The sequence below is a fragment of the Lolium perenne genome, chromosome 6, assembly GCF_019359855.2.
Source record: "Lolium perenne isolate Kyuss_39 chromosome 6, Kyuss_2.0, whole genome shotgun sequence".
Taxonomy (NCBI): domain Eukaryota; kingdom Viridiplantae; phylum Streptophyta; class Magnoliopsida; order Poales; family Poaceae; genus Lolium; species Lolium perenne.
The window spans coordinates 103,690,865-103,717,580 of NC_067249.2; the positions used below are offsets into that span (position 1 = coordinate 103,690,865).

The 26,716-nt window shown below is 41.2% G+C and overlaps 1 protein-coding gene and 1 long non-coding RNA gene across 5 annotated transcripts; one reads left to right on the forward strand and one right to left on the reverse strand.

The window, feature by feature from the left end:
• Positions 1 to 16,870: 16,870 nt before the first annotated feature.
• On the reverse strand, positions 16,871 to 20,381 carry LOC127307485 (uncharacterized). 4 transcript variants are annotated; one of them, XR_007855617.2, is made up of 5 exons: positions 19,706 to 20,381; positions 18,613 to 18,743; positions 18,120 to 18,482; positions 17,309 to 17,365; positions 16,871 to 17,184 (listed from the first exon to the last, which is right to left on the reverse strand). It is a non-coding gene; the product is annotated as an uncharacterized lncRNA (long non-coding RNA). The 4 variants fall into 4 exon arrangements; XR_007855618.2 differs by having other exon boundaries at positions 18,120 to 18,177; positions 18,345 to 18,743; XR_007855616.2 differs by having other exon boundaries at positions 18,120 to 18,177; positions 19,706 to 20,378.
• Positions 20,382 to 22,266: 1,885 nt separating this feature from the next.
• LOC127307484 (protein FAR1-RELATED SEQUENCE 3) lies at positions 22,267 to 25,859 on the forward strand. The gene is made up of 5 exons (XM_051338211.2): positions 22,267 to 22,551; positions 22,655 to 22,760; positions 22,867 to 22,935; positions 23,291 to 23,353; positions 23,463 to 25,859. The coding sequence occupies exons 1-5, from the start codon at positions 22,529 to 22,531 to the stop codon at positions 25,590 to 25,592; spliced, it is 2,391 nt and encodes a 796-aa protein (XP_051194171.1). The 5' UTR covers positions 22,267 to 22,528; the 3' UTR covers positions 25,593 to 25,859.
• Positions 25,860 to 26,716: the final 857 nt, after the last annotated feature.

A 26,716-nucleotide genomic window follows, 5' to 3' on the forward strand; every position in this document is an offset into this window, starting at 1 on the left:
AACAGTAAAAATCCGACGGTTCAAAAGCTGGAATCGCTGTGAAGCCCCCATGGGGGGCAGCTATTATACCTTCAGATGCCATCTCATCTAAGAAACGTTTTCATGCTTATGTAGGCTTTTCTAGCTATATTTGCTTACTGCCCTACCAGTTTCCTTTGGTGGTTTTTCCTTCTACCACCCAGCGCATTTTTTGTTTGAAAAAAGGCAAAAGATTTTTCATTTCATTAATTATAAGAAGGTTTTGGAGGCAAATGCCTATGAAAGCCAGACTTCAAGAAATGGGAGTCTACTCTTCCGTAATTATATTGCCCGAAAACATACCCCCAGCCAAAGACCAAGCTCTTGCTTCCTCCTTAATCCTGAATATGACTAGAAAAGCTAGCGATGGTTGATGCCGCAAAGCTCTAGAATTGTGCTCTTTCCAAAATTTCCAAAAAACATGCATAACCATGGCGGCCATAGCTTTCCTTGTTTTGCCACGCTCGAGAGCAAGCTTTATCTTGTTAGCCCAACCGGTAGCACTTCTTATTTGCATCCATGTTGTGTAAATTGTTGCTCGGTGTACTTCATACATCTAGTGATGCGGGCTAAGCCTACGGGGTTGACCCAGTCTTCAAGAATTGACCAAGACTCAATTGGGAACATGGAGGGGGCCATAAAGAACGAAGAACACGGTGAACTCAACATGCAACTCACCCAATACAAATTGGTTTGCTCTCAACGACCTGAATCACCATCCCAATAGAATCACTTTAGAGAAAGACATAAGGTAAAATCTCGGAGAGAAAGATCAGTATGCAATCGTGAGAATCACAAGTATAAAAAAGAGTAGCAACTAAGTAGTTCCCAATCGGAAGAGACCTAGCACTAATATAACTATACAAATGAAATAGCAATCACATAAAGATGGTATTGATACATGGGATGGATTCCCACATGGGATGTATAGCTTCATATCATCATGCCTCCCTTCTATGAATGGGGTAGGTGCCTATTTGTAGTCCAACGGAAAGGGGTAGGTGAGAGTGGATAAGGTACACAACCAAAGGCACAAAGCTAGCGAGAGCATGAGAGAATTTCTTAAGCAAAACCGCGTCTTCCTAGCGCGCGAGCAAATCGCGTGCAAGGTGCACATGGGTGCGCATGGTCGGGCAATTCCTATTCGTCGCTCATCGCGGCCCCGATCATCGGGGCCGCCAGAAGCGGACGCTCGCTGGCTAGGTCCATTGGAGATGTGAGATGCATTCGTTTTTTTGGTTTTTCGCCTATTTTTTCGGCTTCTTCCTGTTTTCTTAGGGTTTTCCTGTTTTTCTCTAGTTTCTATTCGTTTTCAGTTTTCACGATTAGTATTTTTTGAACTTTTTAAACTTTCAAATTTTTTAGTTTTGAACATTAAAAAAAAATTAAGTTTGAACTTTTTTCAGATTTGAACATTTTTCAAATGTGAACATTTTTAAGTTTAAACATTTTTCCGATTTCATCATTTTTTAAATTCACCAATTTTCAAATTACAACATTTTTTGAATAACAGCATTTTTTATTATGAAATTTTTCTAGTTTGATTTTTTCATAAATCTGGGAATTTTTAAAATTTTAAACATAGTTTAATATAAATAGAAGAAAGGGAAAAAAGACGTGTGTTACCGCATCTGCGTGGCCCATGAACCAACCCCTTAAGCCGGCACCCCTGATGGAGGCTGCACAAAGCGGGGAGTAGGATCCCCGGCAATTCCTATACACCGACCAGATCGGCCGCTACCACGCGCAGCGCGTGGTATGAGCCGGTCTAGTCGGCCAGTTTGCATTATTTCCGTTTTATGTTTCTTTATTGATTTTTTCCGTTCCTTTTCCTTTTCTCCTTTTCTGTTTATTTTTATTCGTTGTTTATTTTTCTTTTGTTTTTCATTATTTTTCTTTCTGTTAAAATTTAAAATTTGAAAATTTGAAAATTGTTCAAATTTGGTAATTGTTCAAATTTGAAAATTGTTTAAATCTAAAAATCATTTAATTTGAAAATAGTTCAAATCTGAAAATTGTTCAAATTTGAAAAATGTTCAAATCGAAAAATCATTCAAATTTGAAATTTTTTTCATATTAAAAAACGTTCAATTTTGAAAACTATTCAAGTTAAAAAATTGTTCAAATTTTGAATTTTGAAAAATGTTCAAATTTAAAAACTGTTTTAGCTTCACAAAACTTCAAATTTTACAAAAAAAAATTCTCAATTTTTTAAAGTGTTAGATTTTAAAAAATGAAAATATAAACAGAAAAGAAAAAATAGAAAAGAGGGAGAAAAAGAAAAAAGAAACTCAACTGATGTGATGGGTCGCGGCCCACTGAATTGTAGGGATTCGTAGCATAGAAAACAAAAAATTTCCTACCGCGAGAACGCAATCCAAGCCAAGATGCAATCTAGAAGATGGTAGCAACGAGGGGATGAACGAGACTAACCCTTGAAGATTTCCAAAGTCTACGAGATTAGATCTCGTTGTTGCAGAAGATGATCACTTGCCGCTTTCAAAAGCGCGTAGAAGATCTTGACGGTGCCACAATCAGGCAGCACCTCCGTACTCGATCACACGTTCGGTGTTGATGAAGAAGACGTCCTTCTCCCCGTTCCAGCGGGCAGCGGAAGTAGTAGATCCTCCTCGGAATCCCGGCAGCACGACGGCGTGGTGGCGGTGGTGGTGGAGAACTCCGGCAGGGCTTCGCCTATGCGATGCGGGAGTATTATGTGGAGGAGGAGAGGCTAGGGTTTGGTGTTGCGGCCAAGAGTGGACTGCCCCCTCCCTCTCCTCCTCATTATATAGGTGGAAATCCCCAAGAGTTGTAGTCCAAGTCTTCGAATAAGACCCCAACAACAAAACCTCTCATAGGTGGGAAACCTACTCTAGGAGGGAGTCCTACTCAAGGTGGGACTCCCACCTTTCCTTGAGGTGGGGTGGCCAGCCACCTTAGGTGGAGCCCACCTGGGACTCCTCCCCTTAGGGTTGGCCGGTCTAGCTAGTGGAGTCCCTCCGGGACTCCGCCTTCCATAGTGATTTCTTCCGGACTTTCTAGAACCTTCTAGAACCTTCCATAAATGCACCGGATCATTTTCAAACTTATAAAATGACTTCCTATATATGAATCTTAATCTCCGGACCATTCCGGAACTCCTCGTGATGTCCTGGATCCCATCCGAGACTCTGAACAAAACTTCGAACTCCATTCCATATTCCATATCTACTTAAACGACATCAAACCTTAAGTGTGTCACCCTACGGTTCGCGAACTATGCAGACATGGTTGAGACCTCTCTCTGACCAATAACCAATAACGGGATCTGGAGATCCATAATGGCTCCCACATATTCAACGATGACTTTAGTGATCGATTGAACCATTCACATACGATACCGATTCCCTTTGTCACGCGATATTCTACTTGTCCGAGGTTTGATTATCGGTATCTCTATACCTCGTTCAACCTCGTCTTATGACAAGTACTCTTTACTCGTACCGTGCTATGTGGTCTCTTATGAACCTTTTATATGCTTGCAAGCTAATTAGACGACATTCCACCGAGAGGGCCCAGAGTCTATCTATCCGTCATCGGGATGGACAAATCCCACTGTTGATCCATATGCCTCAACTCATACTTTCTGAATACTTAATCCCACCTTTATAACCACCCATTTACGCAGTGGCGTTTGATGTAATCAAAGTACCCTTCCGGTATAAGTGATTTACATGATCTCATGGTCGAAAGGACTAGGTAACTATGTATCGAAAGCTTATAGCAAATGAACTTAATGACGTGATCTTATGCTACGCTTAATTGGGTGTGTCCATTACATCATTCACATAATGACATAACCTTGTTATTAATAACATCCAATGTTCATGATCATGAAACTATGATCATCTATTAATCAACAAGCTAGTTATACAAGAGGCTTACTAGGGACTCCTTATTATTTACATAACACACATGTATCAATGTTTCGGTTATACAATTATAGCATGGTATGTAAACATTATCATAAACACAAAGATATATTATAATAACCATTTATTATTGCCTCTTGGGCATATCTCCAACAGTCTCCCACTTGCACTAGAGTCAATAATCTAGTTTACATTTGTAAAGATATAACACATTGGCCTTCCGGTGTTTTATCCTGTTTTGCTCACGGGAGAGGTTTTAGTCAACGGACCTGACACGCTCATAAACGTATGTATTTTGTAATTCATTTGCGTCTCAACGCATCACTCATTTCCAAATGAGTCGGCATTAAATATGTTTGGTCTTCTGGTGGAACCTTAATTCCGCAGTCTGAAATATGTCACTAATATTGTCACACACAATATAGCTTCAAAGTTCTGACACTATCGGAACTACACCAAATTCTCAAAGAACTTCTTTGACTTAACATCCTCAGTCATTGTCAAAACAATGATATACTCTGCCTTCGTTTGTAGAATCCTTCACAATATTTAGAACTCATCTAAATCTAGCATAGATTTCATCTAGCTCATTGTGCTACCTTTTAATCAACACTTATCCTAATTGAGATTTGAAATTCATTTTTATATGTGACCAAACTAATATCGATGCAACAACTTACGGCGATTTGTTTGTCATTTCTCCATACAAAACTATATTTATATATCCTTGGTTCTTCTAAAGTACTCAAGGATATTCTTACTGTTGTCCAATGATCATCACATGAATCATTATGATATATGCTCATAATACTTTAGAGCAGGATATCTGATTGTGTACATATTATTCGTGATCTATAATCACTCATGTGTTTTTACTCATTGAGTGTCAGATACACTCAAGTCTTGTTAAACCTTCACATGACAAGAATATTTTCTAAATAATTCTATATTGAACTACTTCAATATCCATTCTATGTACTTTGACTTAAACTTATTATGTGTTTCAATCTATCTTCATAGATCTTGACACTAAATATGTTTCAGTCCATATCCTTTCATTGAAGTTAATTCTCAATGAAACCTTTTATAATCAAGTATATAATTACATTATTTATAACCAACTATATGTCATCTACATAAAGTATTATAAATATGTCCCAGTGCTCCCACTTAATTTCTTGCAAATGCAAGCCTCTTCATCCTCTCTGATGAAATCAAAAAACTCTTTGACTATTTCATCTGGTGAAGATTCCAACTCCGCGATACTTACTTCATCCAATTGAAGTTCGTATACATATCTAGTATTCCATGGACTAGCAAAACTCTTGGTTGTATCTTGTATACACCTTTAATACACACTTCTGTTAAGTAACGTATTTTGCCATCCTACTATCATATCTCATAAAAGAAATATGTAGCGATTACTAGAATAATCCACATAGACTATAAGCATCGCTACGGAAGATCTAATCTTATCGTAGCCAATTCTTTGAACTTTGTCGTAAACTACTTTTCGACAAGTCGAGTTTCTTCAAGGATATTCCATCCAAGTCCATCAATTTTATAGATCCATTTACTTTCAAAAAGTATTCATATATCTTGGATTTCATGGCGTACAGCCATTTTAACGGAGTCAGGGCCCATCATAACTTCTTTGTTTGTAGTTGGTTTATCATTGTTCAAAATCAATCCTTTGTCCATAAATCATTTATTTGATCACAAAGTAAACCGTACCTAATAAGTACTTCGATCTCCCTGACTAAAACACTTTGTAGTCATGGGAGCCATGATCGTCGTGGCCGCTTCCGGAACCATTTCCGATGCTGCGCTACTTTGATCATTATGCTCAGGTTCATAAACCTTATCAAGTTCTATTGTCCTCCCACTCAAATACTTCGCTAGAAAATAATTTCTTGGGAATATGCAAGTAACATTAACAAACACTTTTGTCTTTTACTTCATAGTGAGAAGAATTCCCAATTCTGGGATAACAACAAAGACATTCATCCGATTTTGGTTGTAAACTTATTTACATATGCTATGCATACCAAAATTTAAGAAATGACTATTAGGGTTTATACCCATGCCATAACTCGTATGGTGTCATTTCAACGGATCATGATGATGCTCTATTCAGTGTAAAAGCGATAGTCTCTAAAGCATAATCCACAAAAATATAATGGCTTTATTTTATCTCATTATTAATCCAACAAGGTTTGGATACGTCTTTCGGATACTTCACCATCACTATGATACTCCAAGAAACGTGAGTTGTAGAACAACTTCATAACTCTCTTAGATGTTCGCTAAAACTCGTAATTCAAATATTTTCACCATGATCCAATCATATATATTTGACTTTTCTATTACGATGATTTCCACTTCATGCTGAAATTTATTTGATTCCATTCAAATATTTCGAACTTCTTACTTATCGAATATATCCACATATATATAGTCAATTCATTGTTGGAAGTTTTCATGAAGTAGAAGAATCTCCCGCACACAACTATGGCCAGTGAACTACATACATCATCATGTATGTTTCCACTAAGTTAGTTGCCCGTTCAACTCTTGGCCTATGAACGGTATTTTAGTCATTCTCTTTTAGAAAAGATTTGCAAGCGCCAAACGATTCAAAAATCAAATGACTCCAAAAATCCATTTGCATGGAGTTCCTTCATGCGTTCCTCTCTAACATGACCTAAATGGCGGTTCCACAAATAAGTGGAATTCAAATCATTTGCCTTATGGCATTTTAGCATCAGTGTTATGTATGTGTGTTTTCACCATTAAGATTTATAATAACTTATCCATCGTACATGGAGTAATGTCATAAGTTGAACAACTCTTTGTTTTCATTTGACCAGAGAAAAATAACAATTATTAAGTTCTTTATTATAAATTCTAAGGGCTAGGTAGAATGCCAATGACAAACATAATAACACTTTATTATATTCCAGACGTGCATTATTACCATATTCCTTATCAGTCACTTAGGCCATCGTATTCTTGTATTGCTATGTATTGTATGACATCTCATACCAACCAATCTGGTACAAATACCCAAGAATTTCATTATGTGACCAAACAAGCAATACATCCATAACATGTATATTATATATATACACCTGAGCTAGACTTTCTAGTCTTTTCTTTCTTTCTGCCAAAATATCTTTTGTAGTTTCTCTTTTAGCTTTCCTCATTCTCAGAAAACACTTCACCTTCAATAACTTCTAGGTTTGTTGGTCAAATACCAATAACCTTGAGGTTCTTACTTTGAAGTTGATCATCATATGACAAGTGTTCCGGATTTCACTATTAGTAACCTTTTAATATGATGACAATTTCACTCATAATTTTATCCATCATGACGACTTTCCGAGACCATGTCTATACATGCTAGGCTCGTAAAGTTTAACCTTAGTATTCGCATGTGCAAATCTGGCTTGCACCCGTTGTATGCACACGTAAAATCTATAACACCCGATCATCACGAGATGCTTCGAAACGACGAGTCTTAGCAACGGTGCATACTAAGGACGATCACTTCATGGATATGCGAATATCGTTAGTGCCCAACTTAGTTGGAGGATTGGGACGCCTTGCGTCTTCAACCTTCGTACATTCCCATAAAACTTATGAGTTTATGTAGTCTCACCAAATTATATTCTATCACCTTGCAATAAGGTCTTAGATATCACATATATCTCATACCTTGCTTATTTCTGAAAACAAAATTTCCAGCTCCTTACTTTTCAAACAGATTTGAACTTCAAGTTTCACGGAGACAAGATGAATTTAGGTACTAATTGAAACCATAGCTCTTTGAATCAACAATGTGAGGTTTACTAAAAGTTTGCAATAGGACTTAATCATTTCTTGATTCTTTAACAATACGGTACCAGTCCGTAAAGTTTCTTGTCAGATTTTAACAGTATTTCTATATCAATTACAAGACTAGCGCATGGTAGAAAACGGATGCCAATACTACAAAATTAATTCAAAATACTACTCAGACTATGTTTAAGATAATTAGTTCATGTTTTAATCTAATTACTAATGAAATCACACTTAATACAACATCCCTCATAGTTGTTAAGTGGTACACGATCCACATCCACTACACCAAAACCGATCATCACGTGAGATGATGTAGCTTCAATGGTGAACATCAACATGTTGATCATATCATCCATATGACTCGTGTTCAACCTTTCGGTTTCTGTTGTACCGAGGCCATGTATGTACATGCTAGGCTCGTCAAGCAAACCCAAGTATCCTGCGTGTGCAAACATGGCTTACACCCGTTGTTTATGAACGTAGAGTCTATCATATCCGATCATCACGAGATGCTTCGAAACGACGAACTGTTGCAACGGTGCATACGAGGGGAGAACACTTTATTATCTTGATATTAATGTGAGGGATCATCTTATAATGCTACCGTCGCGTTCTAAGCAAAATAAGATGCATAAAGGATTAACGTCACATGCAATTCATATGTGATATGATATGGCCCTTTAGTCTTTGCGCCTTCGATCTTCATCTCCAAAGCACGGACATGATCTCCATCATCAACGGGCATGATCTCCATCATCGCCAGCGTAGCGTCAAGGTCCATGGCGCCGTCTTCATGGTTGTTCACCTCATGTAGCAACTATTACAACTACTTTGAAATACTACTCAACATTAAATTTAAAGACAACCATAAGGCTCCTGCCGGTTGCCACAATACAATAATGATCATCTCATACATATTCATCATCACATCATGGCCATATCACATCACCAAACCCTGCAAAAACAAGTTAGACGTCTCTAATTTGGTTTGCATATTTTACGTGGTTTAGGGTTTTCGAGTAAGATCCAATCTACCTACGAACATGAACCACAACGGTGATACTAGTGTTGTCAATAGAAAGAGTAAATTGAATCTTCACTATGGTGGGAGAGACAGACACCCGCAAAGCCACTTATGCAATACAAGTTGCATGTCGAACGTGGAGCAAGTCTCATGAACGCGGTCATGTAAAGTTAGCCCGAGCCGCTTCATCCCACCATGCCGCAAGATGCAAAGTACACGAACTAAAGACAACAAAGCATCAACGCCCACAAAACCATTGTCTTCTACTCGTGCAACCAATCTATGCATAGACACGGCTCTGATACCACTGTAGGGATTCGTAGCATAGAAAACAAAAAAATTCCCTACCGCGAGAACGCAATCCAAGCCAAGATGCAATCTAGAAGATGGTAGCAACGAGGGGATGAACGAGACTAACCCTTGAAGATTTCCAAAGCCTACGAGATCAGATCTCGTTGTTGCAGAAGATGATCACTTGCCGCTTTCAAAAGCGCGTAGAAGATCTTGACGTTGGCACAATCGGGCAGCACCCCCGTACTCGGTCACACGTTCGGTGTTGATGAAGACGACGTCCTTCTCCCTGTTCCAGCGGGCAGCGGAAGTAGTAGATCCTCCTCGGAATCCCAGTAGAACGACGGCGTGGTGGCGGTGGTGGTGGAGAACTCCGGCAGGGCTTCGCCTATGCGCTGCGGGAGTATTATGTGGAGGAGGAGAGGCTAGGGTTTGGGGAGAGGGGGTGGCTAGGGCGCCGTCCATGGGCACCCTTTGGTGGTGCGGCCAAGAGTGGGCTGCCCCTCCCTCTCCTCCTCATTATATAGGTGGAAATCCCCAAGAGTTGTAGTCCAAGTCTTCGAATAAGACCCCAACAATAAAACCTCCCATAGGTGGGAAACCTACTCAAGGTGGGACTCCCACCTTTCCTTGAGGTGGGGTGGCCGGCCACCTTAGGTGGAGCCCACCTGGGACTCCTTCCCTTAGGGTTGGCCGGCCTAGCTAGTGGAGTCCCTCCGGGACTCCGCCTTCCATAGTGATTTCTTCCGGACTTTTCTAGAACCTTCTAGAACCTTCCATAAATGCACTGGATCATTTTCAAACTTATAAAATGACTTCCTATATATGAAACTTATTCTCCGGACCATTCCGAAACTCCTCGTGATGTCCTGGATCCCATCTGAGACTCTGAACAAAACTTCGAACTCCATTCCATATTCCATATCTACTTAAACGACATCAAACCTTAAGTGTGTCACCCTACGGTTCGCGAACTATGCAGACATGGTTGAGACCTCTCTCTGACCAATAACCAATAGCAGGATCTGGAGATCCATAATGGCTCCCACATATTCAACGATGACTTTAGTGATCGATTGAACCATTCACATACGATACTGATTCCCTTTGTCACGCGATATTCTACTTGCCCGAGGTTTGATTATCGGTATCTCTATACCTCGTTCAACCTCGTCTTATGACAAATACTCTTTACTCGTACCGTGGTATGTGGTCTCTTATGAACCTTTCATATGCTTACAAGCTAATTAGACGACATTCCACCGAGAGGGCCCAGAGTATATCTATCCGTCATCGGGATGGACAAATCCCACTGTTGATCCATATGCCTCAACTCATACTTTCTGAATACTTAATCCCACCTTTATAACCACCCATTTACGCAGTTGCGTTTGATGTAATCAAAGTAGCCTTCTGGTATAAGTGATTTACATGATCTCATGGTCGAAAGGACTAGGTAACTATGTATCGAAAGCTTATAGCAAATGAACTTAATGACGTGATCTTATGCTACGCTTAATTGGGTGTGTCCATTACATCATTCACATAATGACATAACCTTGTTATTAATAACATCCAATGTTCATGATCATGAAACTATGATCATCTATTAATCAACAAGCTAGTTATACAAGAGGCTTATTAGGGACTCCTTGTTGTTTACATAACACACATGCATCAATATTTCGGTTAATACAATTATAGCATGGTATGTAAACATTATCATAAACACAAAAATATATTATAATAACCATTTATTATTGCCTCTTGGGCATATCTCCAACATGAATTACCTGGGTCGTGGGGGGTGTGCGGTGCCTTCCACCCACCGATCAGGTTGGTGTATAGCACCCCCCGATCCCCTATGAGGTCGAGGCCGGGGCGAGGTGATGACTGCAAGTGCACAATTTATTTATAGCTAGTTTCGACGTAAGAGTATCGAACCGCAAAGAGATAGATTGCAAAAGGTCTTAATGCTCCTAATTACACTTAATAGAGTATATTTATGTGAAGCCTACTAATGCAATTAAGAGTGTTTTTAAGAGTGTTTGTGTTTGGGTAAACTAAATGCTAGATTACTAGAGATTCCAACCTAGGGATGGATTATGAATGTTTATAGATGAAACTGCAATAGGCTAAAGAATTATCAGGGAGGTGCGGATACACTGCTAGCAAGGTATTTAATCATAATTAGGATAATCTATCCCTTCCTCCACGTGTATGCATGGGGTGGAGCTCCATAATTGGATGAGCCAATAGTCAGCTACTTCAAACCGATTATAATTCAGGATTTCCTCATGGTTATGATAGGTTCAGTGAGTCTCCTCATACCCCCCCTGGATAGGTAAAATAAAGATCCAATGCGACATGTCAGTTAGCATCTTCAACAAAACCTTCTACCCAAGAATAGTTCCCTCTCTTGTCCCGAAGGCAAACCTTGTGTGGTCGACTTCACACAAGATCAAGAGAGATAACTGATACGTCTCAAACGTATCTATAATTTTTAATGCTTCATGCTTGTTTTAGACCAATTCATATATGTTCTGCTTACACTTCATTGCACTTTTACATGATTTCCGGCACTAACCTATTAACAAGACGTCACAGTGTCAGTTCCCCGTTTTCTGCTGTTTTTGTATTTCAGAAAAGTTGTACAGGAAATATTCTCGGAATTGGACGAAACAAAAGCCAAAGTCAATATTTTACCGAAACGAAGACGAAGTCCAGAGGGGGTCGAAGAGGCGCCACAGGGCGGCCAAACCACCCCTAGGCGCGGCCTGGACCTGACCCGCGCCTAGGGGTGTTCTAGGCCCACCAGGCGCCCCACCGACCTAAATCCTCCTCCTATTTATACATCTTCTCGGAAAAACCCTGGATACCCGAGGCTCGATACACGAAAAGTTCCATCACGACCGACATCGCAGAACCCATCTCGGGGGTTCTGAAGCTCTTCTCGGCACCCTGCCGGAGGGGAAAATCATCACCGGAGACATCTACATCGCCATGCCCGCCTCCGAAGTGATGCGTGAGTAGTTCATCCCTGGACTATGGGTCCATAGCAGTAGCTAGATGGTTGTCTTCTCCACTTTGTGCTTCATGCATCGATCTTGTGAGCTGCCCTACATGATCAAGATCATCTTTATGTAATCCTATGTGTTTGGTTTGCTGGGATCCGATGAATATTGTATACTATGTTGAGATTGATTATATATTCATGTCATATGTTATTTGTGATCTTGCATGCTCTCCGTTGCTAGTAGAAACTCTGATCAAGTGGACACTTGTGAGTTGTGACTTCAAGAGGTGGTATTTATGCTCGATGGTAGGTTCATGCCTCTAGTTTTCTGGAACAGTGACGTTTAACTTCTAAGATTGTAGATGTGTCGTTGCTACTAGGGAGAAAATAACAATGTTTTATCCGAGGATAATTCTATTGTTTACTTTACACACATTACTTAATGCGATAGTCTGTTGCTTGCAACTTAATACTGAAAAGGGTTCGAACGATAAGCTGAAGGTGGATTATTAGTCATAGACGCGGTTGGATTACGGTCTATGTATTATGTTGTAATGCCCATATCAAATCTCATAGTAATCATCTTGTCATGTATTGGTCGATATTCTATCAATTGCCTAGTTGTAATTTGTTCACACAACATGCTATTTATTTTTATGGAGAGACACCTCTAGTGAACTATAGACCCCAGTCTTATTTCCTTTACTGATAAATTCAACTACAATCATGTTTTGTTTACTTTCTGCAAACATCTCTTTCGACTCGATACGTCTAATCCTTTGTGTTCATCCAACCGGTGAGATTGACAACCTCACCGCAAGTTGGGCAAAGTAATTTGGTTGTGTTGAGTGCAGGTTCCACGTTGTTGCTAACACCGGTAGTGCGCCCTGCCACTAGTCAACCAGCAACACCTTCAGAAGTCATGCGTTTCTCCTACTGGTCGATTAAACCTTGATTTCGTACTGAGGGAAAACTTGCTGCTATGCTCATCACACCTTCCTCTTGGGGTTTCCAAACCGCTTCCACCACAACGCTCAGTAAGATTGTCTGGCGCCATCACCGGAGCACTATCAAGATTTTCTAGCGCCGTTGCCGGGGAGAAAAAGGATTTCTGCAAGGGGAGTCTCTCATCTCCAATCTTTTTTACTTTGTTATAGATTGATCAGAGTGCATATGACGGTTCTTTTGTGAACCACATACAAACTAAGTACAAACTAAGTTATATAAAACTTTTGAATGTTTAGATTTTTGCGAAAATGTAACATAATTTAGTTGGGCCGCAGCCTATTGCATTAGTCTTGAAGATGCAATGAGGGCACCTAATGTGAAGTACTAGTTCATCTGATTAAACTAACTAGCAAGGAAAGGCGCGGCGGCACGCCGCGCCAGGCTGACAATTAAAGTGTGAGAGTTTGTTCATGTATTGATGGTACAACCGATAGAGTGGTGCAGCGATGCAGTGTTGTGATGTTTTCATGTGCTCTATTGGATCTTTGCGTCATGCATATAGATAACTGATGACCAAATTCCTATAAACTATGGAGAGTAAGTAAATGGTAGTTGGTATAGTTGTAGTACTTGATTCCCTTGAATGATGCCACGCCATATAATTTGCTGACATAATGCTTATTTTCTTAGCTTCATTTCAATCCAATATCGAAAGAATGTTGCAAGCCTGCAGCTGATATGCTGAAACTAAAAATTTCCTGCACCATTTAGAACTACTAAATTGCCTTGTAGCCTTAAGTAAGAAATGTAATGGACAGACGTAGGCCCAAGCTAAGTGCCTGTTTGCAATTGACGACATCTTACTAATTACTAATTTTGTACTCTTATTAACTATTAAGTTTGTGTTCTTGCCATATATGGTACAGGGCTGTAATCATCGACGTGCTTCACAACAACAAAATTATGAGCAGTTGAAGAAAACGGAATGCATTATGAAAAGCCGATCTTCTAAATCCTCACGTTCGCTCCATCCAAAGCACTTCATGTGGAACTCATCTATATAACTTACGTGTATCATCACTCAATGTGTTGATAGGTTCAATATTGGAAACCAGAGCAATCAAATCTCATTGCTTTGGATGTGTAGTTTAAAATTACCATTCGTTATATTTTCCCATTAATAAAAGTGTTTGACTACATGAATCCACAACGACAGTGAAACATACTACAGAAACATTTTCAATGATTCAATCAGAGCTACAACTAATTTTAAGGACCATGAATGGAGAATTTTGTTTGTGCTCTCACCTGAAGAAACAATAAATCATTAGATTGATAAAATTTTCCAGAAGAACCACTATGCGATTCGACAGCCAAGACACATCGAGACAAATAAACATACCATGAGATGCCCAATTCCTTTGTGTTGCCATCAGATTCAGACATAATTGCTGATTTGCTCCAGAAAATTAGGAGACGACTCAAGTTGCAGACTGAAAATACCATGGGCAGGCGGTTGGTTTGCTTCTCTCCAAGTATGGGAGATTTTCCAATCTTCGAAAGACGCTCGTACTTTCTTGATCTTATGAAGAAGGGGCTTTCCTTAGCTGCGGACTTTGGGATCAGGCGGGCAAAGGCATCAGAAAAAGGGGCAGCGCGAAGGCGAGAAGGCTGCGACGTCACAGGCAGTGAGACGGCGGCGTAGGGCCAAGATGAACTATATTCAAATACTCATTCTACCAGCTTTCTAGGTTATAAATTTCATACAACTGTATAGTACATATGGTTGTCATGAAGGTCAAACCTGTATTGCATCAACCATGACGCTCATATGATGACATGTGTTCGTCCTACAAAAGAAAATGTCGCAGATTATTCCTGCCAAGGACCACATCAAAATACCTAGAAAAAATCGGCCGGTGGGTCCAATTCAGTGACCATATATTTGCAACAAATTTATCGTGCATTGGTCGCATTGAATTAAAACTCACACAAAAACAACTTCACATGCATATATTGGTTGAATTGAATTAAAACTCTCACCAAACAACTTCAGATAATATAAACACACCAAGTTGACAGCCTAAGCTGGGAGCTGATGCATGGAGGCAGAAATGGCTTCATCCTCCTCTGGATCCGGAGAAGATATACAAAAAGAAGAAGACCAAACTATAAGGCCAGGACAACGATGTGGTGAAACCAGAGACAATGAAAGCACAATGGAATAAATCAAAGAATCAGTTAGCATCACTCGTCGTACGGCGAGGAACTGCAAGAACGCAATGTCACGGCATTGGGGTCGGGGTTGGCATTGGCAGCGTCGACCCAACGCTCCATGGGCGTGCACTCGGCCTTGTGCGCCGTCTTCCAGTGCAGCACCTGGCACGCGTGCGAGAAGTGGTTGACGAAGCCACACACGGAGCATCGCCGGAACTCGTGCCGCCTCGTCTCCGGCCGCCCACCCGCACAGTGCGTGGAGCACAACCGGAGACCCCTGCCATTGCTGCCGCCCCCCTCCTCCATCAGCGTGGGACGGAGGACGTTCTCCGCGCCTAGCGTTCGTGACACAAACCACTCGAACAAGAACCGTTTGGCGGTGTGTCCGTCGCCGGTGGTGGCGCCCATCGTGCAGCGAGCAACACACGCCTTAGCTGTCCTGCAGGCAGTGCCCCATCTCGCCGAGCGCGTCGACGTGGCCGAGCGCGGCCGTGGGCGCGCAGAGCATGGCGCCCGCGTGGAGGGTGTGGTCATCCTTAGAGCCGCCGCTGCCGTTGAACTGGATGATGGCCCGCGAGTAGGACGCATGGCGGTGCCCACCAACGGCCGCCGCCATTTAGCGTCGCGCCGTACCCGCGGTCCTCCTCCTGCATCGATGCGTAGGGGAATCTGGGAGGAGCTCATGCGGTGGGGGAGAATGGAAGATGATGGAGAGAGAGAAAGCAGTGAGGAAACTGAGAGAAGGTGGGGCGGTGGGCACGAAAATTCTGGAGATGGAGGCCAGCCGCACAAGCAAAGGAAAAGATTAGAGGCACCAAAAAGTAAGCACCAAATGAGAAATCAGATGGAGGTAAAATAGAAAGGCAAAGCATGGTGTACTCAGAAGTACACACGAAAAAAGACGGATGCACAAAAGTACACATGTCAGCTAACGGCACAGGCCCAAAAAAAATCCAAAAATCTATGAAAAATCGAGTCTGTTAAGGTTTAGTATAGTACTAGCATGAACGGCGCGGCGGCACGCCGCGCATACGCATCATCTTAAGACCATAACATGCGATATGATATAGTTTAGATTACGATTTTACTGGGGAAAATAAACAGTGGAGCATATTTGGAAAGTGCTAATAATTGATGGAATATAGGTGCCTGTTGGTCTGGTATGAGAAATGAAAATGGTGGTCAAGAACACCCTTTACTTGATTTATGATTTCTTACAGTTCAGATTTATCCTTCTACATAAAGGCTCTATAGAATCCCACTACTACGGAAATAAATAAATGAATAAATAAATAAATATATACATGTAGCGTTTGGCTCATAGGAGCAAATGCTCCTATTATACAAAATAATTAAAAAACAATTTTAAAAATGTTAAAAAATTCTGACATAAATTTTTTGTTGTACATCGTGACATTCTATATTAGTGCACAAGTTTTCATGGAGAAACAACATTTTATGTGGCGTGTACAAAAAAGATAAAAAAATGTCCTGTACGTAGTCGTGTTATAGCATCAAAATTTGTCTTTTTTACTGGAGCCACAAATTTTTATAGTTTTTTTTTGAAAACTTGTGTACGAACATAAAATGTGTAGATGTACATGAAAAATTTTAGTTTAGAATTTTTTGACACTTCGAAATGTAGATTCACACAATGGGAGCAAATGCTCCTATAAGCCAAAGTGAATATCCCGCTTACTAAGCTCTACTTACAGATCATGTTGTACAATATTTTCCAGCATTGAAGTACTAAAATTCTCTAACGAAATGGATGGCATGCCATGTAGGCCAGTTTGGCAGTAGATATCATCAATCTTCTGTTGGTCTCACAATTCCAGAGGCACATGTAACTGTATGGCTCATCCATATCCCTTATGTATCATCACTAATTTTTTGACAGGTTCAACTTTGTAGACCTGAATGATGAAAAATCATCGCATCAGAACAACAACTTAATTATCAGTATCCCATTAGAACACATTTTGACTACATAAGTCATAAAGTGAAACATAATGTGGAAACACTATTAAGCAGACTCACTTGAACGTCCTTCAAAAGTTCAGCAACCTTTTCAAGTTCACTGCATTTATGAAGCTCCTACATAAGGAAGTGGATGTATAAGGCACTCCTACAGATCAGCTGTAGAAGAGAAATAGCCAGAAGAACCAGTAATAATCACGTTTGGCAACATATTTGATTTCATGTCCGTCTCATTATTGAGAAAATCCCAACAACTATTGACCATGTTCTGAATCAAAATCAAATATTGGAATTCATCTAGCACGACATACACTATCAGGACTTGCAGCAATGACTTGGCTCGGCTGTTCACCATTCACATACAGGCACATCAGAAGAAAAGTTCACATAACAATAATACTTTGTAGATACAGAAATAGCACGGACACTCGGGCGGCTCTAAAGATCAAAACGCATGCTCTCTCCTGCGCTCTTGGCTCAACTGGCAGCATTACACACTGACGATTTAATACGACGGTGGTAATAATTTTAAGACAACACTTGAATTAATATAAGGAATGAATATTTTGTTGGTTGAACAATGAGGTTCAATGTGGTTGATAACTAAATCTGAAGCAGCATACATTGAAATCGAGAGAACACATGAAAAGACAATAGAATTGCTAATGTGGACAATACATGATTCACCAAGTTCTATTTCTATGCGGAAACCATTAGCGTTTTATCTATCAACCGTTGGTCGTTATTCCTGAATCCACAAGAGTTTTGTGTTCTAACTTCTAATATATATCAGAGTAAGATAATAAAAATCTACATATTATAAATATTTTATTAAAATAATGCCAAGACATGGGAACAAAAGAAAGCTAACCTCTTAAATCTTTCAGTTTGCTCTGTCTCAGAGTATCATGCGCCTTAGTGATTGGACCCTATGATCATAAAAGTAAGATACCGAAAGTCATTTCAGATGCAGAGAAAAGCGGCAAGTCTACTGTAGTCTGTAAAGCAACAAGTTGTTCTCTAAGAAATATACTTCATATAGCTAGCTTATGTACCCAGAATAAGTAAATAAGGTTTAAATAAGCAATTACATAACCTATGAGGGGGCATAGTTGGCACTTCATTTTCTCGAAGGCTTCCGCTTTTTAAATTTGTTTGTCGTAGCAAATATCCATTGGATTTCCCCGCATCAACAAAGTACTTACATGTGAGGGTAGTGTATATGAATAAATGCCTGGTGAAAGCTAGGTGTGTGAGTATGGTTGAAAGCAAATATCAATGGGCTGCTATACAAGTGTAGGTGCAAAGATTAATCAATGTTTAAATACAAAGGAGCACACAGGATGGATAGAGAATTGATATACATATAATCAGATGGGCACACCATCAACATGGCTTCTTCATTTTTGTTTTCCATGTCCATTATAACTGTCGTTTTAGCCAAATAACTCTCTGTCGAAAAATGCCCGACATGGTTAAAATATTGTACAAGAACCTGCAGTACATAAATAGCTAGTTAAATTGATGGGAAACTTACACGTTATCAGTTAATAATATGGGAAGAGTGCCATCTAAAGCATAGTTACCAAAATGAACGTTGTGCAAAATCTTACACAAGAACCGGCAGTATACCAATACCTAGATAAACTGGTGGGAAAATTACACGTGATCACTTGTGAATATTGGAAGGATGCCATCTAAAGAATAGTGTGGACGCTTTGCTCTATTCAGTTCAAGAAGATAGTCCAAAATTCTATCCCGTGGCCAACCATAAACAATTGTATGATCAAAAGGTGAACTTGGCATGTTATCACGATAACAGGTGCTGGATTGACAATTTGTTTCCCCAACAGTACACAAATCTGATTTACCAACATTATTTCAATCAATTGTCAACCATCAGGTCGTAAAACCACGAACTGTCTATTGAACAAAGGTTGATTATTAACAAAATGATGGATCAGGATTTTAGAAATTATGCTAACCAAATATTTATTCTTTATAATATGTTTTAGTGGCATACAATTTCACTCAGTCGATGCACTCTAATATGATTTCATATTCCAAAATCACACTTTATCCTAAACCGAATCCCTTTATAGTATAATTTCATATTTCTTGACTTAGTTGTTGGCTCAGAATCCCTTTATGAAGAACCTCATATCCAAACGATGGAAGAGACCATTAATCAGAGATTATGTCTTCTACATGTGAAAGTGTCTGAAACTAAGAAAGCTATACCACCCACTACCGTGCAGTCTAGAAACTATAAGTTCTGATTCATAAATACAATAATAAGCACTAACCACACATACTGCAGGATAATTTCAATCAGCTATGAGACAGAAAAATACTAAGTGTAGGATTCCTAAATCCAGTACCCAGAAAAGCACAACAATCTGATTCCGAATATAGAATTTCTGAAGATTAAAATTTGCAAGAGATTAAGCAACGAACCAGCAAGCGCAGTAGCAGCAACCAAATCATACGGGGGCACCAGCAGAGAGCAGACCGCAGTGATCCAGTTCACGCAGGAGAAGAGCTTGCTGACGCTGGGCGGCCTGAAGCTCGATGGCGCGTCATCTAGCATGGTGCACGGCTGGACCTTGACGACCTTCGCGGCGGCAACCGCTGCCCTCTCCTTCCCTGGCACGCGTCGGCATGCGGCTCGACGACGCGGCGGCCACTGCCCTCCCATACCCTCTACGATGCGGGTAGGCCTGCAGCTCAATAGTGCGGCCTACAGGGCGGCACACAGCTGGATCTCGACGGTGCTGAGATTGCGGCGGCGGTATTGACGGCAGGAGCTCGGCTGGGGACATAGGTGCCAGATCGAATTGATCGAGGAGCGCGCAGTTCTTCTCGACGGCCTCCCGTCAGTCGCCACTGACGCGAGGTGGTCCCAGCCGGTGGGAACCGTCGAGTTCTCCACGGCCGGCTTCAGGGGCCGCTCGGAGCCAGTGTGGCTGGCACGGCGTGACGTCGAGTGGTGGCATGGCCACGGCCATTCCAACCTCTTCCGCGGCATCGGCCAGGAATGGAGTAGTGGAGAAGAGTCGGGAGATAGCACATCTTGGTAGTTGGATTCCAGATTCAACCAAACACCGTCAAGTATAAAACGACGTAAATGTCCGACAGATTGGGCAGAACATGGAGCTTCCACCCCACCATCGCCCACCGCTGTCTCAACCATGTAGCAGATACATGCACACCTGCAGTGCACCCAGCAGCTTCTACAGAGAAGGAAAAGGGAGAAAGTGCACACATAACTACCATGAAAAACGTTCCACAGCACCAAAACTACACACGATAAAAAAAACAAAAGTTCAAAAATCTGACAAAAAAGATGTGTGTTCACCTTTAATATAGTAGTTATATATTAGGACCAGGGGATACCCTAATGCTGACATATCCGCATATCTACTCTATTGGATGCCTATGCAATCTAGGAATCAACCTTTTTTTTTTTTTTGAACACAAGAAGGGCCTCGAAGGCCCCTGACCGCTCTTATATTAGGATAAGGATAGTACACCTTACATAAAGATCCAAGGGAGTCAGGAAATTACAAATTGGTTCCTTCCTTTTGCAAAGAGGACCCCGAACACCTAATGGAGAAAGCAATCGGGCCCATAGCTTCTTCCTCACGAGCACCTCACCGCCACCGGGAACAATGTCACTTGGGGCGATGAAGCTTCCAAGGAGAACCTTGGACGTCGCGATGAAGAGGCACTGCCTCCCTTCAGGCTCACTGGCCGGGAGGAAATCAAAGGGTCGCCATTCGACCAGAAGAGGCAACGGGGGCCGGAAGACCGCCAATCGACCACAGCAGAGGGCGGCGTAGCCTTCAGAGAAGGCCGCCCTTCTACCACCACCATGGGCGGCGTAGCTTCCGAATAAACGTCGTTGCTGATAAGCGCTCCCGATTGCAACCTCAGAAACATCAGCCTGGAACTCCTCCTTGAGCTTGTAAATTTCTGAACCAGAAAATTGAAGCTTTGCCTGAACTCCTTCAGATCGAAGCTGAGCTTCCCAGCACCTACATCGCCAGTCCATGCCACAACAGCCTACCGCCAGGAACTCTGTCCTCTCCAAATCACCATGAGCAGAGAAAGACAGCCGCACCATGAGACCGACATGGCCGAACCAGCAAGATCCATGAGCTTTATTGACTGAGGCCCCAGCAGCACACCTCCCCAACGCCTCTGGCTCCGACCGCCGGAGCACCACGACGAGCAGGAGCACCACCAGCGAGGCCTGGATCCAGCCCAACAGACCCAGCCCCCTCCTCACGGCAAGAAGCCGAAGACCGGCATGACGCCGAAACACACAAACGCTAGATTTATTGGAACTACTATCTACAGCCCTAAGACCGGCGCCTCTCCTAGTCCATCTCTGGCCAGTTATTCCGGCAAGAGGGACATCGGGTTGGCCCGGCGAGCTACGGCCGACTCTCAAAGGAAGAAGATAGGAGAGGGTTCCAGAGAGAGGAGGAAAGGCTTTTTATCTAGGAATCAACCTGGTTGTCTAGTAACACCACCACACACCCTTCACGTGCGGTGGTGTTACTCTATTATATATTTATAATAAATAATAAATTAGCTTAGTACATTATGAAAGACAAATTACGTGTGTACTTACTATATACAAACAAATAATTTTAGTACTATGCAAAAGTAGATAGTACCTATACTAATTTCTTGTATATCTGTAAAAGGAATATATATGCACTGCACATTTTTTGATAGAGGGCAATATATTGGTATCAAAAAGATATCAATTAACTCAATATTGAGAGTAAGTCAAGACATTTAGGATACAATCATGCCGTATTTTTTTTCCATTGGAAGTATGTAAGCAAACTGAATTTCGAACTGACTTTACCGCTTATTTTTTTGTGCGTGTTGAACATTGATCTCCAATTCTCATGGAATTGGAATTAGTACCGTACGTAGCTGAATTCCATTCTGCCGTTTTAATTTTGTGATCCAAACAGACTCTACAAGGGCTAAAGGATGGACGTTCACCGCGTAGCGACAGAACTACACGGGCCGCCCAGCCGGAACTTTTCTCCCTCCTTCGCCATCTCGGTTCTTTATCCAGCAGGCGGCGGCCGCACCTCCTCCTCCTCCTCCTCCTCCTCTCCGTCGTCCTTTTCTCTCCCCGTCTCCTTGCTCTCGCAGCCGCTCTTCAATCCATCTCCTCTCTTCTGCCCTCGCGGATCCGGATCTTAGCCCCCTCTTCCTCTTCTCCGCACAGCGCGGTGCGGCGGCGGCTGTTGGATGAACACCCCTGATATTACAAGGTAATAAATCCACACAAAAAGTTAGAATTGAAAGTCGCTTGAAAAAAAAGTTATAATTGATACATTTACCTGTGTGCTTTAATCTATTTTCATTATTTTTCAGGTGCCTAAATCAGAAACAGTTAGCTGTTGATGCACAGATGCAGGCGGCAGATAATCTCGGGGAACAAGTGCTAGGGCCTGTTCTTGTTGCAAGCAGTACTTATCAAGTAATGGTTACTGATAACTTTGTCTGGGGATTCTCTATTTTGCCGAAATTTTGGACTGTATGTACATGTACCATAGATGGAAATGGACTTGATGAAACTGTTACAGGTTGCCATGGCTGATCTAGGTCGGGTCGCCGAAGTGAACCAGTCAGGGGCAGAGCTGCACGTAGAAAAGGTATCACTTGAACCTATCGGCTTACAATGTGCATTCGTCATCTAATAAAATACAAGGAAAGTACACAATTATCATAAACAAATGGTGAATTGCTGTGCCACCTAAATATCATGTGAGAGCAACTTTGATGGGAAAACAACAGCATTTGCAAGTGACAGTACTTAACATCACTACTATATTTCCTTTTGTGGTTAAGCGTCTTCCGGGAACCTGTAGTTGGCGACATGATGTCTTGTAGTAGAATTCGGAGAGGGCTGTGCTTTTGACTCCTTTCTCTTAAACAACATCACCGCTATGTCTTATTTGAATGTTCTCGTGCCTGGTTTTACTAGGAAATAAGTATTAACTTACACAGGAACCTGTTGGCAAACAAGCAATAGCAGAAGGAGGTCCGCAGCAGACCGTTGAAAATGATCAGGTACAGAAACCAAACAAAACATAAGAAGTACCACTCATATACGTATTGCTCTGTACAAGTAGTGGAATTCAATATGATTGCTTAACATAGACTTCTCACTTGCACACAGGAACAAGCATCAAATGGCATTGACACAGCTGCGGAAGGACTATTGGAAGATATTATATTGGATGAACAATCCAACTTTGGGGAACCTACAATGCAGCACGTTGAAGCACAAGATCAGTTACATGATGTTACAGAAGTGCATGAAATGCCTAGCAACGATACAAGCAGTGGAAGCGATTCAGGCAGCAGCTCAGGGAGCGAGTTAGATACTGAACTGGGGAAATGCTTTTACCCTAGTTTTGAGGCATTGGAAAATTCAAGACCACCAGAAGTTGGAATGAAATTTCCGACCCTTGAAGACGCAGAACGATTCTATAGCACACATGCCCTGTTAACTGGTTTTGCAGTAAGGAGGGGATCAAACTACAGGAGAAAAAAGTTTCATCTACAATGCAACCGAAGTGGCAAACTAAAGCCAACCCAGGACTTGCAGAGGAAGAGGAAGCTTAATGTATTGGGGTCACAATGCCAAGCAAAGGTGATAGTGAAGCTCCACCAGGAGCAATGGGAGATCACAGGAGTTAAGCATGAACACAACCATCCATTATGTCCACGCCGATCACTCACAAGATTCTTTCTGGACCACAAATACTTGTCAAGTGAAGAAAAGTCATTTCTAGGAGTTCTCCAACAAAGTAGGGTAAATCCAAGGAAAGCTATGAAGATTTTCAGGAGAATGAGAAGCAACTTCGGAAACACACCATCATCAAAAGAGAAAGATGTGCACAATCTACAGTGTGTAGAACAATGGAGAAAAGAAAACTCAGATGTTGAGACGGCACTGAAGCGTTTCAAAGAACTCGAGCTGCGGAACCTAGGTTTTTCCTATACGATGCAGACAGATGAAGATACCATAGTAAGGAGTCTTTTCTGGACTGATGGGAGGTCGAGGGTCGATTATGAGATTTTTGGAGATTTTGTATCGTTTGATACTACCTATAGCACTAATAAGCATAATATGCCTTTCACCCCTATTATTGGAATGAATAATCATGGGCGAATTCTTTTGTTTGGATGTGCCTTGCTACAAGATCAGAAAGCTGAAACCTTCAAATGGATGATCCAAACATTCTTGCATGTGATGGGAGGGAAAATGCCAAGAGCAATCATAACAGACCAAAATGAAGGTATCACAGAAGCAATTGCAGAGGTCATGCCACAAGTAAGGCACAGGTTTTGCAAGTTAAATGTGATGCGGAAAGCAGATGAAATGCTAGGAGCCTTCATGGCAGCAAGGGGCGACATTAATGCAGAGCTGCACAGCCTAGTAGACAACTCATTGACACAAAAGGAATTTGAAGAAGGATGGTCTGTGCTCATTGATAGGTACGACGCAAGTGAAAATGAGTACCTACGACTCTTGTGGGAAACAAGGAAAAGCTGGGTTCCTGTTTATTTCCGAGCAGATTTCTATCTATTCATCGAATCAGCTGTACATGGTGAAGGGACAAACTTACTATTCAGAGACAATGTGCTTCCTAAGGACAGAATTGAGAAGTTTATTGAACAATATGAGAGGATGCAGGAGAACATAGTAAAAACAGAGGAAGAGGACACGTTGCAATCAGCAACTGAACCAGCATACTTCTCCATGCAGCCAATAGAAAAGCATGCAGCGCACGTATACACAAGGCAAATATTTCTGAAAGTACAGAAAGAACTGTACTATTCTACAGCACTCAACGTGCACGAGATACAAGGGGGATCAATGTACAGACTCGAAAAGGTCTCCAACTATGAGAACCCGGAGTTTGATAGAAATTCTTTCGAAGTGCTAGTTGAAGCTGGCACACATGCATTCAGATGCCAATGTGCAAAGTTTACTAGGGATGGGATTTTGTGTTGCCACATATTCAGAGTTTTCACACAACTCGGAGTCAATGAAATACCAGCGCAGTACATAGTGCCCAGATGGACCCGTAAGTTCAGAGAGGAGCAGCTGAAAGAGTACGAGGAAAGATGCTTGAAGAAAACAGAAAATAAAAGGAGATATGCTATGTTGTTGCGTAAAATGGCAGGCATCGGCAAGGGAATATGCGCTGATGGCGCAAAATCTAGTTGCTTCTTGCTCGAGTTAGATAACATTCAAGAAAAATTGGCAACTGACGGCAGAAGAAAATCCCGAAAATAATCACAGCTAGACATTTAGCATTGTTGGCAGGGCATGTGCAATATGAGATATAGCAGGTTTTGCTACCGTAGCATGTTTAATTTAGCCTAAGGTAGATATAAGAGTCCAGGAATGTAGGTAGTCTTGTGTGAGACCTGCTGGTGACGAGGATTAAATATCTCTGACCATCCATCATTTTGCCTAGTGTCTTGTCTGTTTTCTTCGGTATATTGTCTTACATCTGGCAGCGCATTTTGCTGCATTGAGGTTTTGCATCCTGATTGGTTATTATCAGACCTTTTTAAGGTAGTATTTTTGTTGCTTCTCTCCACTGATGGATCATGTGCAGTTATGCAAGATAGGGAGCTCTCACATGTATGGATCATGTTGCGCAGTTATGTGGTAAGTTAAATTTATTTTCTCGAGATGCAAAGTTCTGTGCCACCCAACAACCGCTAGACAGATATGACAACCAACGCATGGTATGACCACTTATAGTGGGAGTAAAATTAACATATACTACATGTTACTACTCTATGTTACTACCTCCATAATAGTTAGTATCATAGATGTAATAACATAAAATGCTACATTTATTAAGTTGTAGGAGAAAATTCCTTATTTGACACTCCCTTAAAGTTGGCTTCCCTATTTGGCCCTTAAAAATGACACTAGTATATTTTGAGCACTAACGGTGTTAAATAGGAACTTAGAAAGACTCTTTTGCCCCTAACACATGATGTGACAAAAAATTGTCTATAGATGTTACTACTCACGGTCAGCTCAAATATACACATAAGTATGACAAAAAATAAGAAGATCATACTAGTCAGCTCAAATACACACAGAAGCATGCTTTCTACTCACGGTCAATAGATTTTAATTTAGAAAATGAAAATTTGGGCAGAGCCTTGATACGTCTTAAACGTATCTATAATTTCTTATGTTCCATGCTAGTTTTATGACAATACCTACATGTTTTGTTCACATTTTATATCGCTTTTATGCATTTTTCAGAACTAACCTATTAACAAGATGCCGAAGTGACAGTTCTTTTTTCTGTTGTTTTTGGTTCCAGAAAGGCTGTTCGGGCAATATTCTCGGAATTCGACGAAACAAAAGCAAAATATCTTATTTCACCGAGA